Source organism: Mauremys reevesii, linkage group 4 (genome assembly GCF_016161935.1).
Source record: "Mauremys reevesii isolate NIE-2019 linkage group 4, ASM1616193v1, whole genome shotgun sequence".
NCBI classification, from domain to species: domain Eukaryota; kingdom Metazoa; phylum Chordata; order Testudines; family Geoemydidae; genus Mauremys; species Mauremys reevesii.
Window position 1 is genome coordinate 42,663,492 of NC_052626.1, and position 16,202 is coordinate 42,679,693.

General features: G+C 48.8%; 1 protein-coding gene across 7 annotated transcripts in view; it reads left to right on the forward strand.

Moving 5' to 3' along the window:
• The window catches only part of LTBP2 (latent transforming growth factor beta binding protein 2), a 143,554-nt gene that overhangs the window by 43,998 nt on the left and 83,354 nt on the right, over nt 1-16,202 (forward strand). For all 7 annotated transcript variants that reach the window (XM_039533759.1, XM_039533760.1, XM_039533754.1 and 4 more), the window contains one exon: nt 6,250-6,493. In XM_039533759.1, coding sequence (XP_039389693.1) covers nt 6,250-6,493 — 244 coding nt within the window. The remainder of the gene's footprint in view (nt 1-6,249; nt 6,494-16,202) is intronic.

The following is a 16,202-nucleotide window of genomic DNA, read 5'->3' on the forward strand; positions in this document are numbered from 1 at the left end:
GGGCACAAAATGATGTGTGGGTTGCAATGGACCCTGAGTCCAGGAGCTGTCTGTGCCCTTGCTGCGTGAGGCTGTTGTAGTAGGTGGGCCTGAAGCCAGTGTGCACCAGAGTTCCCGGAAAACCTCCCCTTTGGGTTGGCACCATTTGACTCCACGTTCCAAAGCCACCTCCAGCTAAGTGGAGTTCTCTTTCCATTGTAAACACATGTACGTTCCTTTCTTTAGCATAAAAATGCAGGAGTCTTGAGTTCTTTCCTGTTCGGGGTTGAGTTTCCCTGGGCCAGCCTGGCCTCTGAAATCTCTCCTCCTTCCTCTCATGGCGAAGTGCGATTCTTCCTCTCCTCGTCTTTTTATAGCCCTCTTGCTGTGCTGTCACTTCCTAGCTTGGAGTTCCCATCGTGCTGGCTGATTAAAGCCTTCCGCTCGTGAAGTGTTCCTGCTGTTGCGCCGAATGTGCCAGGACTTGTGATGGAGACAGGGACTGCATCTGCTCTGCAAAAGCCATTTGCAGGAGTCAGAGCAATGGCCGAGGAGAGTGGGTGCCACAACTGTGCCTGAATCTTCCTGATTGGAAGGAATTGGAGATGGGGGCTGTACTAGGCAGCTCTGGGACATGCCAGGGGGAATTGGGAAGGAAGCTGTGCTGCTTGGTCATGTTTGCGTAGCTGTTTAGATTTATGGATGAGCAGGTTAATGTATCTGTTTTAGAACATTTCAGGCTCCCAGAAGCATTCGACTAGAAGTTAGAATTCATGAATGTGCCAAACAGCAAACAGACCAGAGGAACTGAAACATCATCTCTGGCCCCAAGAGGTTTCAGACAAGACCAGGGCCGCCCAGAGGATTCAGGGGGCCTGGGGCAAAGCAATTTTGGGGGCCCCTTCCATAAAAAAAAGTTGCAATACTATAGAATACTATATTCTCGTGGGGGCCTGGGGCAAATTGCCCCACTTGCCCCTCGTCCCCTCTGGGCAGCCCTGGACAAGACAGCCCAGTAACCAGCATTCTGTGCTGCCTGTGGGGCTTTCCCCATCTATCCCAGGCACCCCCTCCCCACCTGTTCTGTCCATCTGGCTGTAAGAGTGTACCTGCCCCAATGTTTTTATCCTGGTCTCAAGTGGGGTGTGTTCTACTGCAGCTCAGTGTCCGGGGCGGTCAGAACAAACTCGGACATCAGGGGAAACCTTTGTAAATAAAAGTTCAGCCTATGGAATCTGCCCAGAGTATCCGAGAACCCCAGTGACTTCACCTGCGTAACAGGATCTGCCCAGGTGGTCAGTGAGAGAATGAGGCCCTGCTTTATTCACTGCAGGATCTTGCGATTGTTAATGTAATTATTCCAGAGAAGCCAAATAATTTCTGTTCTGGAGCAAGGGGCCAAAGACTGACTCACCTCCCTTCCCCACCCCACCAGCAGCCAAATAGTAGAGAGCACGTTGGTCTGCCAGACGGTGTCTGTAAACAAAGTGCGGGGCCGGCATCTTTCTCTCATTAGGGACTTTTCGGTGAGCAGCACAAATGCTATTTGGGAGCTGGGCTCCTGCCCATGTGGGCTGCCCATGACTGCTCTAGTGCCAGGCCATTGTCGGCAAAGATTAATTAAAAAGACACTGTCAACATGGGGAGGCCTGACAATGTCCCTCGCTGACGGGATGGTAAATCTCAGACAGGCCTTAGAGCAAAACCTTTCTCTCCTTGAAGCTAAACTAATGGTTCGGCTGTGTAAACATTGCTTGGTCCCCAGCAGCCTCCCTCCCCATGCTGTTCTGCTGGAGTTTGGGTTGCTGGGGACACTCAGGCTGATATTTTAAAAGCTGCCTAGGGGACCTTGGCATCCTGTTCCCATTAATTTCCCAGCCATCATGTGTTTTTGTTTAATTTTTGATCTCCTGATCTTGTACATGGAGCAAATCGGGGGATTGATCCAGATGGAAATGCAACCAGAGACAGTGTGTCTGTGTGAGAAAGGAGGGGAGGAGCTTCTATTTAGGTCTAAAGGCCACAGGTTGGGTCTCAGCATTGAGACAGGAGAGAGTGTATGGCCAGAATGTTGCCCCTGTTCTTTGAGGATCTAATGCCTGTAACATTCCAAGCACAGTGATTTTCTCCCTTCTCCAGCTCACAGTTTTCCAGGGATTTCCATTTGTCATTATCTGTGTGTATGACTGAATCCAGATCTTGGGCAAAATTCTCTGGCCATGTGGCTTTTTCCAGTTTTGGGGGTTGAAATACAATGAGGAAAAAAGGGAATTTCCTGAGACTCAAAGGCTGGGAAGATGCAGAAACATGCAAAATTCTGGGACACCTGGACACTTCCTGCTAAACTGAGAATTGGGGAGAGTGGGTGAGGTAGTTTTAATTTACTGGACAAAGTTTGCAACCACTTGGAATGTTCCTTTGTTCCTACCCAGACAGATCAGCAAACCAAGCTGTCTGCCCCTATGCATAGGAGCCAGAGTGGGGCAAGCCCCCAACCCTGCTCCCCAGCTGGAGCGGGGCAAGCCCCAGACCCCACTCTCTGGAGGGCGAGTTTAAAATGCCTGGAGGGCCGGATGCGGCCCCTGGGTTGTAGTTTGCCCACCCCTGTGCTAGACCTACTATTATTTTGATTAATACTATTGCAGTGTTGTCAACTCTCATGATTTTATCGTGAGTCGTGCAATATTTTGTTGTTTTTCCTTAAAGCCCCAACTCCTGGAGACAAGTGATTACTGGAGAATCTCAGTTTTCATTTAAAAAAAGTATGTTTCTACCCCTAATGGTGCAGAGAACAGCTTGAAACGTGACCTGCGTGTAATCTAAGAGCTAGAAGGCAAATAAAAAAAATCCAATATTTATAATTTTTTTGAGAAGCTTGTGATTTTTTCAGGGCCTGACTCATGATTTTTAAATGCTGGGGGTTGGCAATGCCGCTGCTGTCAGATGATCAGCCCTCTTTCCTCTGTTGTGCATCTTGAGTGGGTGAAAAACAGTTTTCAGAGGGCTTTTAAGTTCTTTTCTAAGCCTGCTGGGACAGCTTGGTAGGGGATAGATCCAAGGGCTGGAATATTTCAGCTACGGCAGTTCTGCTACTGCCTGAAGAGAGAATCGGTCTGACCCCATTCTCCTTCACTTGCTTTATCTCAGCAGCTCATGGATTCCTAGAAGGCTGGTCTCTGATGGCTGGGTTCCCGATAAAGTACCAGGGTTTAAAGCTGACATGAATATACTGTATGTGGTGTAATTGTAGCTGTGTCCGTCCCAGGATATTAGAGGACAAGATGGGTGAGGTAACATCTTTTATTGGCCCAACTTCTGTTGATGAGAGAGACAAATTTTCAAGCCACAAAGAGCTCCTCTTCAGGCCTGGGAAAGGTAACCTGAGCGTCACCACTAAATACAAGGTGGAACAGATTGTTTAGCATAAGGAGTTAGCACACATTCTAAGGGACCATTCAAGGCAGAGTGGCCAGTTAACACCTGTGCAGACATAGGACAAAAAGAGAGGGTTATTGGGTTGCAGATTGTTGTAATAAACCATAAATCCAGTGTGATGTTCAGTCCATGCACTAACAACCCCTTTTTGTACTATGACTGCAGAGATATTAACGGGCCACTCTATCTTGAATGGTCCTTTAGAATGTGTGCTACTTATGCTAAACAATCTGTTCCACCTTGTATTTAGCTATGATGCTCAGAGTACTTTTCCCAGACCTAAGAAGAGCTCTGTTTGGCTCGAAAGCTTGTGGCCAGGTCTGCCCTACAAAATTATGTTGGCCTTTAATTATGTCCGCATACCGCTGTAACAGTTGTTCCATCGCTACACAGCTTGTGATGGCAGTGCCATCCTCACCAGAAGTGCTTGTATCGATGCAGAGTGCAGTGCACTGTGGGTAGATATCCCACTGTGCAACTCACCACCATCCAGCACAGGGTGTTTTGAGACGTTTTTGCAATGCCTATTGGGGCCAAAACGAGTCATGCAGGGGTGACTGGGAGCATGGGGTCAACTTCCCATAATGCAGTGTTCTGCATCCCATAATATTTCACGCCTTCTTTTCAAAATCCCCGCAAACTTGCACGTCCTTCCTCTATCCACCCTCTCTGACAGAAGTATGGAGCCTGCACAGCTCTGTACTCTCTTGTCATGAACATTGCAAGCACAGGGTGCCTGATCCTCTGATTCTAAATGACATCAAACCCCGTAGTGTCAGACTTCACTGACATGGTGGAATTTTTGCCTGACTGGGACCCTGGTTGTGCTCTGGGATCTGCACTGATGGCCGATTCACTTCACGGAGGGATGTAATTCCAGTTGTTGACTTTAGCCTATGCAGCCCTAAGTGGTTTGGGTTCTGCCCATCCTTGAGACCTGCCTCTCTCCCGGTACAGTTACACAGCAGTTAGCTTAAGTAACCAAGCCAACATGCCTGTGATCTCACTGAGAAGGGGCTAGTAGCAGGCCATTTTCAGACAGGACCCATCCCCACTGGTCTTATAGGGCTGCAAGACCTTTCTGTTCTGGATTCTGAGGGAGGAGGTATTTGGGAGTGAGTCAAGCTTGGTGAGGAGGTGGCATGTGTGGTCAGGTTTGTAAACGAACCCGAACACAAGGGAGGTGCCTTAAAAGTCTATGTTGCTATTTGAGAACATGGCTGGTATGTCAGGCTGCCTTAGACACCCCTCCCTTCTGCTTGGCTCATGGGGGAGCCACACAATCTGAAATAACCGTGATAGAAATGTTCACTGCACATTTCAGCCCTCACAGAAAGGGTCCGTTTGGGCTCAGGTTGAGCCGCAAGTGAAGGTTGAATTGTTCTTGCATTATCCAAACAGGTTCCCATAGACCTAAAATCCAAACCCTCCGAAGGGGCTTTTGTTGGTTGGGGCTTCCCTTCCGTTAAGGGAGATGCTGTCCATTTGGTCTCCTTTAGCCACGAGCCATGTAGCTGTTGCCCAGTGGAGAATGACTAACTTGGTCCCACTGAAGTGAACTGTGATTTCCTGACTATTACTGACTGGATTATAAGCCCAATTTGGCTCCTGTTAACTTGGGAAGCATTAGGGCCCAGCATGTAATTAATGGCACTTTCCTCCCAGAGTCAGAGCTGAAGCTGATGTGCTGTAATTAGGAACACACACAGGCTGTGAGAATGATTTGGGCATGAAGTTAATGAACTGTAAGTCCCTGTAACTGCTGAGGAATTTGAGCATGGTGACTTCAGAATTAGCTGGCAGGGGAAGGGGAGAAATATTCCAGAGAGGACAAGAGAACTCAGAGGGATCAAGGAGGGGATCCATAAAATATAACCATGAAATAGAATAATAAATCAATATAATAAAATGAAACCTAATAAAACAACTCCCAAGGGATCCCAGAGCCATATTGTCCTCTGCCTCATGCTTCCCTTCTCCAATCCCTCTAATGCTATTGCAGCTCCTGTTGTTCTCAGCTTAATTGAGACCTTCTTCCTGCAATGAGCTCCATGTGGGGATCAGGGCACTGGATTGTAAGCTCTTCTGAGCCCATTTCTGCTTTCACTTGTATTGAAGTAATTCAGGAGTAGCCCCTTTGAGTTCAGTGGAGGGATGAGTAGCAGCTCTCAGATCTCTTTCTCTCGTAGATCATATTAGTGATCAGTGGTAATCTAGTACCAAGACTTTCACCTCCAGGGTGCTGGTTCCAGTCTAGCCCAGAACAGGGGCAGCTCCAGGCACCAGCGCAGCAAGTGCGTGCCTGGGGCGGCAAGGCGCAGGGGGCGGCCTGCTGGTTGCTCTGAGGGCAGCAGTCAGGCAGCCTTCGGTAGCGTTTCTGCGGGAGGTCCGCTGGTCCCGCAGTTTCGGCGGCAATTCGACGGCGAGTACGCCGAAGGTGCGGGACTGGCAGATCACCCGCAGAAACGCCGCCGAAGGCTGCCTGACTGCCGTGCTTGGGGCGGCAAAAAACATAGAGCCACCCCTGGCCCAGAGCAGTAGCAACCCAAAAGATGTGACTTGTGTGAAATGTGTCAGTCTGATCTTCCTCTTCACCCGAGTCTGAGCAGTTCACCTGCCCTTAGGAGTTGACTGAGGGAAGGAAAGGGTCTCTCCTGAAGCTGGGATTTAGCCAAGGAATGGTGGGGAAGGGAAGCCTCCTTTAACTGTCTGTGTCAGGGGTGGGACAGGATGCGTTATCCCACTCCTTAAACTGCAACTGTATGGAGAGGGCAACACTGGCCTGTTACACTGGGAGCCATGTATCTCTGTTCACTCCTTTCCATGTCCCTCTAGCTGTCTGTGACCCTCCATGCCAGAACAAGGGATCCTGCAGCCGACCCCAGCTCTGCATCTGCCGCTCAGGTTTCCAGGGCGCCCAATGTGAAGAGGTCGTTCCAGAACGAGTGTACCATCCTCCTGGCTCTGTGGCAGCCCTCCAGCCCCCAGCAGGCTCCCTTCCGAAGAGGGCTGGCAGTGCAGAGAGAGAAGGCTCACCCAGAGGGGCCCAGACACCTATCCTGCAGCAAGCACTAGCTGGGTAAGTCGCTCCGGTTACCAACAGGAACCAGATTCCCTTGACAAATGAAAATTAACCCCAGGGTTTGTGCTGTGCTGGGCCAGGCCCCAAGCTCTCATCCCCAGGCCCAGCCAGTGCCCTAAGGAATAGTGCTGTGCTTTGCCATGCAGAAGATCTAGCTTCCATCCAAGTCACAGGCTCTTCCTTGGAGCTATTAGAGCTGCAGAGTACTGGTGCAGGGGCAGTTACCCTGAATCCACTCTAAAACAGAACTAGGTTTGTCCCCATCACTATCTCCTGGTCCCTGGGAACAAGTGCAACTGTGGGGAAGAGCCTGTGGTGGAGTGTTCACCCCACACTGGCCTAGGAAGGGTTAATGAAACTGAGAAGGAACCAGATAAGCAGATAGGCCACACCTGAGAGGAACTAGGTGGCCTAAGCAGCAAAGAGTCCTGTGGCACCTTATAGACTAACAGACGTATTGGAGCATGAGCTTTCGTGGGTGAATACCCACTTTGTCGGTGGCCTAAGTAGCCACAGACTGAGGAAGGAGCCCAGTGAGAAGGCACAGGTGGGGCTAGTATAAAGCCAGGAAATTGGCAGCAGAAAACGGGCTGCAATGAGGGAGCCTACAGTCACTCTGGTTTTTAATGAGGGAGGGAAGGAAAGCCAGGGGGGAGAGCAGAAACCTCAGGAGACTGAGGCCCTGAAGAAGGGTTATCCAGAAGGGTGGTGGAGTGAAAGCCTGAGAGAGAGGTGGAGTAGGAAAAGGCTCAGGGAAGTGGTAGCAAGGTGGGACACTGCAGACCTTGACTGCTGATTAGAGGGTCCCTGAGCTGGAAGCTGGGCCCAAGTTCCCCTACCAGCCACTGGGGAAGTGGCATAGTCAGGGCAGTGGATTTGCAGCCTGCCTGGGACTGTTCATCCTGTGGGACTTTGATACTCCCATAAGGGGAAAGCACAAGTGACATGGCCAGATGGCCAAGCCATGAAGAGAGAGCACCCTGAGTCACAGAGAGAGAACGAGGTGGAAGGGTGCATGAGCGAGTGACAGAAGGGGGCATCAGACCTGGAAGGAACTAATCTTCAGGGCAGCCAGAAGGAGGCGCTTTAGTGGTGAATGTATCCCAGGACAGAGCCTCCTCAAGTTTTAATAGTGTTGTCCTTTGTCCAGTTCAGTAGCATCTTTAATGGTCTCAGCCAGGAGGACTGGCTGATGGGTTTTTGTGTGTCCAAGCAACACCCCTACGTAAGAATATTGGTTTGAGTTATTAGTAATTAGAATATTATTATATGCAGAGAAGACCACAGGTACTTGGGATAGTATACAAATGTACACAGGTGTTTCCAAGGTTCATTCATTCATTCATGGTGCCTGTCTGGTGATGTTGGTTGGCTGCCCCATCTTCTCCTTCTAATTTCTTCCTCTGCTGAGGTGGATGTTACTGATGGTGTCTGGCCAGCGGATCTGGAGAATCCTTCTGAGGCAGCTATTAATGAAGGTCTGGATCTTCCTGGTGGTTGTTTTGGTTGTCCTTCAGCTTTCAGCTCCATACAGTAGGACTGATTTCACGTTGGAGTTGAACAGTCGAATCTTTATTGCCAAAGACAGCTCTCTGGAGCTCCAGATGTTCTTGAGCTGTAAGAAGGCTGCTCTTGCCTTACCAATCCTTATTTTGATGGTTTCCAAGGTGCCTATCATCATAGATCCTAGGAGCAAAGGGTTCATGTAACTGTTACACACTTATATTACACTACTATATATAGTTCTTGTATATGGTAGTGTAATATAGTAGGTGCGTGGGTATCTGGTGCAGGATTGTTATGCTTAGGTAACTCTGCAGCTTTTGTTTATTTGGTACTGTGTCTAAGAGAGACTAACCCCTTCTAGATTGAGTACTGTGTGGTAGGAGCTCGAGGTGGTTGTTGTTTCTTTGTTTTTGTGTGTTAAAAGTAGCTCATTGGCTACAGCCCAGCTCCCTCTAAGCCAAGCTATAATCTGTCCCATATCTCGTATTTTGTAAGTCCCACTGTAAGTGTAGGCTTTTTCTCTTGTAAGCCTTAGGGTGATGATACACTTCCCAGCTACTACTGGGAATATTCCAAAAAAAGTATCACTTTGTTGTTTTGTACATTTGCAGAGTGGGGGTACCTCCTAGAGTAATGTAATGGGCGGGGGTTTTGCAGGATCCATATCAGTGTTCTTCTGTAAGTGTTTATTGGATGTCTGAGCAAAGTGCTTGGCTTTGTGTCCAGCTCCAGAAAGCATGCCTGCATCCTACCTGTGTCCTATCCAGTGGGTGAGCTGGCGAAATTCATTTTGTTGGAGACTACTGGAACTGTGTGGTGTAGAAGCTATATATGTGATGTCCATGGGGTTTCTCTCTGTGATGGAGAGGAAGAGGTGATGACCCTTTTGGGGAGGCCTGCCCAGAAGCCATCTTCTCTGGCACCCTGACATTCTGTTCCCTTTTCTCTTTGATGTGCTGTGGTTTTCTGGTTCAGTGCTACTCTTAGCTATGTAGGGAATGGCAATTTGTCCTTTAGATCTGCCTACTTTCCTGAGTCTGTGCAGTTTATCAGCAAAACTGGCAATAAACTGCTGTGTGCCTGCCCATTCTGGAGCAAAGGGAAAGGCCAAGCTGGAGACATTTCTAAACATCTAATCTTGGAAGGCTGTACTTTGGGGTGAGTTCAAATTATTTAAAGCTTGAAATGTTAAGGGAATTGTTCATGAGTCAGTTGAAGACTGCGTTTTCCATCTATCCTACTGCCTGTGTAAAATAAGCACATGGCTGAAGTGTGTCTGGTGAAAGTCGAATTCAGGCAAGACAGAGATGATGCTGTAAGGAAGAGGGAGGAACACTAGTTAGGCCCCTATCCTCACCCATCACAACAGAGGGTGTCCCAGTGCACAGAGGTCAGGACATGGCACAGCTGTAGTATCCTCTTGGATTCCTCCTCACTGATCCTGGATACCCAGAATGCTTTCTTTCAACTGCAGCAAGGCAGAAGACTGACAGATATGGAACCCGCCACAGTGTTCCTTCCAGGTTGGATTACTCTGGCAGTGAATACACAAGTTCTGACAAAACTACAGTGGGAGTAGAGTGCAGGAGCCAGCTTACTGAGCCACAAGTACATCACCCCTGTGCTCCACTTGACATTATTATCCATTGAACACTGAATAAATCTTTGAACAGAGCTACCTGAGACACCACATCTCCCTCGACGAGTAGGACCTTCCAAGACAAGAACAGTAGAGCTCTTCACATTGAATAAGACTTGTGAAAGCCACAGACAAAGGTGGTTGTCAAACTGCCTTCCTGGAAGGATTGGGATGATCAGGGCCCTGGCGTCTTTCAGATCTGAATGCCAGACACATCTCCATGCATGGGTTTTCTCTCCGCAGTGAACCCCTTTTCTCCCCCCCCCCCCATCATTCATCACTCTACTGGGACAGAAGGGGAGAGGGAGAACCACATGGCAATGAACCACCTGTTTATTTTTTTTTGTAGGGCGCCCAGCTTTCCTAGCAATGAACATGATCTCAAACCCTGGATAGGGAGTTAGATAGGATGCAGGACTCTGCAGGCATTTACAGAATATTACTGTATCCAGACAGCCAGACATAGTGTCTATCAGAGTCTGTTTAGGTTTCTGAATGCCCAGCTGCCCTTCGCTGCTGCCAGTCCTCTGGCTGGGTCCCAAGGAAATACAGCTCCCTTAGGATCCGAATCATTGCTGTCCTGATTTGGGCATGTGGAGGGCAGTTTGTTTCTGTGGAGGCTGCAGGATGACCCTTTCCCCAGCACTTTGAAGAGAGTATTTCATTCTTGTCACTATTATCACTTTCATGTATGTGCATCTTGTACAATTGATAGCTCAGTGGTGTGAGCATTGGCCTGCTAAACCCAGCATTGTGAGTTCAATCCTTGAGGGTGCTATTTAGGAATCTGGGGCAAAAACTGGTCCTGCTAGTGAAGGCAGGGGGCTGGACTCGATAACCTTTTGAGGTCCCTTACAGTTCTAGGAGACAGGTATATCTCATATTATTATAATTGCAATAGCTGGAGATTCACCTACGGCCAATACTGACTGGTACCTACAGCTGGTTCTTCCTCCAGGGTGAGGCTCCCACCATTTCGCTGGGAGATTATTCCACCACCTGATGCATCTCCTTGCTGGCAATATTAAATGGTACTGGTTGCAGTGTTCTGCCTACTGCAGGCTAGCTACAGCCAGGCATGTGGTCCTTGCATGTGCCATAGTCTGTACTGATGTTCAGTCCTTGAACCTGGGGTCTTTCACAGAAGTCTAGTAAATGACTGATTTCAGGTGACTGTAAATGTTGTTATTGTGATGCAGCTTCCCAAGGCTGTAAAACTGACTCTAATACTGTGTGGAGCTTCCCAGGGTGGGCCTGTAACCCCAGAGAAGCTGAAGCAAATAAATCAACTGTTTGTTTAGCAAAGACAATTTCTGCTTATAGGGTGTTGATCATGTCCGGTGAGTTGAGCCACATCCCTCAGCAACTGGCTTGCTAGCACCCTTGGTTCAGAGAGAAGATATGGAAGAATATCTTAGGAGGGTCAGGAGCGAGGGACCACTGCTGGTTCCATTTCATAGATATTGTGAGGTGGCTCTAAGATTCAAAACACACTGTCAGTCCCAAAACTTCCAGCACAAGCTTATTGCTAATAAGGGGAGCTCAAGCAAGAGCAGGAGTTTGTAAACTTTGAAGTCCCATCCTCACTACAGGAAATGCCAGAACATGAAACCAAACTTCAGACTGATTCTCACTGCAGGGTTTCCACTACTCTAAGGTGAATTATTTGTATTTAGTAGTTGTATTACCGTAGTGCCTTGGAACCCCAGTCATGGACCAGGACCCCAGTGTGTTAGGTGCTGTACAAACACAGAACAGAAAGCTGATCCCTTCACCAAAGAGCTTGTGATCTAAATAGGGATGTGGCAGGCTTTGATTGCAAGGGTTTTTGAAGTGGTTCTTGACACGTATGTTGTTCAAAAACTATCTGCACCAAATATGCCCATTGTCACAAGAGGATGGGCTGGTTTTAGACCGTTTTCTGACCTCTCCCGCCACTAGCTGGCTGGGTTGCTGCTGCACTAACATGCTGGCTGTCAATGTAAGTCTGTAAGGAAAGAGTTTTCAGTTTCAATCTGGTGCTGCCTTGTTAGCAGTGTCCACGGTGTTCAGTGTGTTGTCTCCTCCTTCTGTGTGGCGAATCCTGCCCCTCTGCTGTGGCATACAGGAAGGGCTTTGCGAGGTACCCCAAGGAGAGGTCTCTGCTTACAGGGCAGATTCCCTTACAGGCCCCAGGAGGTGATTATAAATTCTGATTGGCTGTGTTACAGAGTTGAGAAGCAAGTGCCCCGCTATGTCTTTGGGCTGTACTGTGGGGGATTCCAGCTGTCATCCTAAAACAACTGGCTGGTGTTGAAATGAGGAGAGAAACCTCACTCACCACCAAGCCCATGGAGCTGGCGCTCGCAGCTTTTCCCACAGTCTCACTGCTGGTGCTGCCTGTTTCCTTTGCTGGTTACTTCAGCTTGACCTTGGATGTGCTTTAATTGTCTGCTCTGTACTGTTATCCTGGCCTCAGCTACTCTGCCATGGGAATGGCTCCGTCAAGGTTCCCTTCAGGACAAGCGCCAAACAGGTACAACGCTTGATAAGGAGAGATGGCAAATTCCTTTTCACCAGGGCCTTTGGTAAAAGTTAGAGCCCAGTTGCTCCCAAGGGTGGTTATAGACCTGTCTGAGATGAATGTTGCTGACTGTGATCTAACTATGGGGATTAGCCTCACTTGCACATTCGGTCTCAGGTTAATGAGCCTGGGGGAGTTGTTGGAGGAGCCCATGTAGCCATGGCCCTGACACCCCCAGTTTGTGTGGGCTCCTGTTTCTGTGGTTTACTGCAGTGACTGATGCCAACAGCTGTCCTGGCAAAGAGCAAGGATGGAGTGGTGGAAACACTGTTTTCTGGGGATGGAAACCTGCCCTTCAGCTGCCTGTCCTCATGGACAAGCTTCGTAGTGAACGTGCCCAGGTTGCTCATCACCTCACACCTCAAGGTCCTAGCATGGGAAATAGGTGCAGTGATTTATGGGGACCAGGCCTTAGCATGCGTCCCTATTGAGTGCTCCCTGAGAGAGGCTGGAAAACATGACCCCAACAGTTTTATTATTTATGTGTATTACCATAGACCCTAGGTGACCTAGTTCTGGACCAGGATCCCACTGTGCTAGGTGCTGTACAAACACAGAACAAAAAGACAGCCTGCCCCAGGCATTTCACAAGCTAAATATAAGACGAGAAATGGATACAGACTGAGGAGGTAGAACACTGTCTCATTGTTTCCTTGTTGGTCAGCATAAGGCTGTGTACTGTCGCAGTTATACCCCCAGCCTCAATAAGAGGTAACTGTCCTGAACTGAGGGGATTAGAAACCCTTTGATATACAGAGAAAGGGTTTGGTAGGTCAGGTGTGTTCTGAGATGGGGTTTCCATCTGCTACTGGCAACCGTTGGAGATGGGGAGATGGACTAAATGGACCAATGGGTTGGCCTAATATGGCAATCCTTGGTACTTCTCTGAGTGAGGTGAGGGTCCCAGGGAGACTGGGGTCCCAGTGATTGAGGGAAGTGGTATGTCAATGGTAATCCAAGGAGTGACTCCTGGTGATAGCCATCTGCAACCTAGATTGGAGCCTGATTGACGAGGTAGAGCTGACATGAGCTGGGCAAAGGCTCCAATGACGTCATGAAGGCTGAGTCCTTGTTCCCAAAAGCCCCCTGTTGTGAACTGGAGACAGCAATGCTATCTAGGATAAAGGCTTTTCCCCTCTTCACTCTCACTGGCATCAAGTGTGTTTGGAGTTAAATTGTAAAATCATCTCCTAACTCCCATCCCCGGGACAAAATTGTGTCCACATCAGTGGTAATCATATTTACCCACATCTACTGCAGAGGGAAAGTTGCATATTGGCCTTAACCTTGAGTGTCCTCCTGTACTCCCTAGTGGAACCCACTCCTGCCCTGTCAGGACAATCTTCCACGGCTTTCACTGAATCCTTGGCTTCCCCACACTGCTTATTACTGTACTCCCTTCCCCTGGAGGCTAGGGGAGAGTCCATGCTCCATGTTTCTGCATGTCTGGTGTTCCCATACTTGAAGACACATGCTTCTGGGAGAAAGAGGTGGGTTTTGAATTCCTGGGCTGTCTTCAGGATTGGTGGGACCAGAGCCTCCATTCCCAAAATACAGACTGGGAAAGAGTTGGCACTTTCCATGCCCCTTTATTACATGCCACGTTTGGCAGAGATTCAAAGCTGGTAGTGGGCTGGAGGCAGCCACAGGAAGCTCGTCCTGTGCAGTGTGAGAGCTGGGAGGTATGGGGATGGCACCCTTTGGCGTGGCGAGTGCTAGAGACGCCCCAAGCAGGGCGGCACGCCGTGGGGGGCGCTCTGGCGGTCGCCGTCCCGCGGCTCCGGTGGACCTCCTGCAGACGTGCCTGCGGAGGGTCCGATGGTCCCGCGGCTCTCCACCGGAGCCGCGGGACCAGCGGACCCTCCGCAGGCATGCCTGCAGGAGGTCCACCGGAGCCGCCTGCCTCCCTCCCGCGGGACGCTGCCCTAAGCGCGTGCTTGGCGCGCTGGGGTCTGGAGCCGGCCCTGGCTAGAGAGGCATGTTCTGGGCTTGTCAGTGGTTGGGAAGTGTTGCCCTTCTGGCCTGGCCTAGCCACAGATTCTCTGCTGGCGCCACGCTAGCCTGAATCCCTGCCCAGAGAGAAGGGAGACCCTGACAGTCCATCGGGCCGGCAGAGCTGCACCTTGGCCCAGAAGTCAAACTAAATGGAAACAGTTCAGTTTTTCTACGTTTGAAGTAAACAAACAGGAATTCTTTGAATAAGAATGAGCTGCAGGGAATGTAACCCCGGCCCTTCCCCCAGGAATGGCCTCTGCCCTGCAACCACCTGCATGTTAATTCCAGGACAGTGTGTGAAGAGGAGGCCCCCGTTGCTGGGACCGCAGGAAGTTGCTTCTGTGGGAATGCAGTGCATAAATCTGCATCCAGAATCTATCTGGTGGACTCCTGCTGCCCAGATGACACATGTGCTGGACTGTGGCTGTACAGCAAGCAAGGAAGGCTACTGGGACCTGCACAGCAGTTTCCCAGCAGCCCAGGCCTGGGAAGAGGAAAGAGCTTTGTTTTAAGGTGCTTACACACTGCATGGACATCTTGCTGGGGCTGAACTGTGGAGACTAGAGAGCTGCCTGTGGAAGGACTTTGTTTCGACAAAGTGGTTGGTAGGAGAATGCTTGGTATTTCAGACTTCAAGGTGTGGAGAAGGACTTACTCACAACACTCTCACTTCAGTGGCACCTCTTCTTGGCACTGCCTTCTCCTCAGCATTCACATGACACCTGAGGGGAAAGAATAAAGGTTCTGCCACTACCTGTGCTCTCTGTGTTGGGGTTAGGAATACCAGCTGCAGGGAGCAAAATTTATGGTAGGATCTCGAATGAGGGGAGAAAGGTGAGGGCAGCTGGGATTGGTGGTTGGGGAATGTGTATTTTTCTCCCTCTAACAATTAATCAAAATAATCTGTGATTGTTAGGAAATTTTACCATAAGAACACAATAAACCTAGAGATGGGTTCCAATTCCGAAGGCAAACAAAGGGCTAGAACACTTATTTGAAAAGAAAACTTAGATTAGGTGGAGGGGAGCTTGCAACAATCTTCAGATTTCTCATGAAAATTACAGACCGTGGCTCAAGGGCGGCCTGTAATAACCAGAAATTTAGAATCCCATCTTGGTAAAAAGCATCAGCTGGGCCAGTTCTCATTGAGGACTAGCAGATAAGATGGCTGTCAAGTTTTGAGACCCAGCTGGCTTTAGAAGATGCCATTCCAAAAGAGAATTAGACCTTCGGGAAAGGTAAAATCCTAATTTTTTCAAAGTAATGTTTCTGAAAGCTTTTGTCCAGTTAACCCTGAATTTACACATTCAGGATTAGAATGGACGCTTTCTTACAACCTTAACTATGGTGTTGCCACTGCTAAGTGTCCATAACTATTTGTTAAATAATACAGCACGCACAGTGCCAGCTGGAATTTCTTATTTAGCCTTACAAATGGTGTACATATTGTACATGCCTCATGCTGTTCTGTTCACTTAAGGCTGTCACTCAGTTTAAGTTAATAAGAAATACTGTTTAGTAACACCAAACTAGCTTCTAAAAATGGGACCTTAACTTGGCCAAAAAGTCACTATATGCAAATGCTTTTCACATGCATGTTCTGCTGAAGGTTTCACACTCTGCTGGGTTCAAAACCAAAGCAGCATATTCACAACACCACACATACCCTGGAATTTGACCCTCAATTTACTGGGATAACTCATATGGGTCCAAGCCCCACTTTGCACCTGTGTGGTATGCTTCTGCACAGTGCTTACACAACACCAATGTAGCTACAGTGGACATTTCCTTAATGCAGACAGGCCCTTCCTTATTCACAACTTTCTAGGGCACTTTCCTTTAGCAATAATTTCCCCGAGGCAGCTAAACATGTAAGTTTCTTGATCCAGAGCCATCTGCAAGTGGATATTTGAAACCTTGTTAAAACCATGAAACTAAAAAGCCAATGCCAGTCTAAATGGAATTATGTTAAAAAAGCAGTTCTACTTGGAGCAAAGAGAACT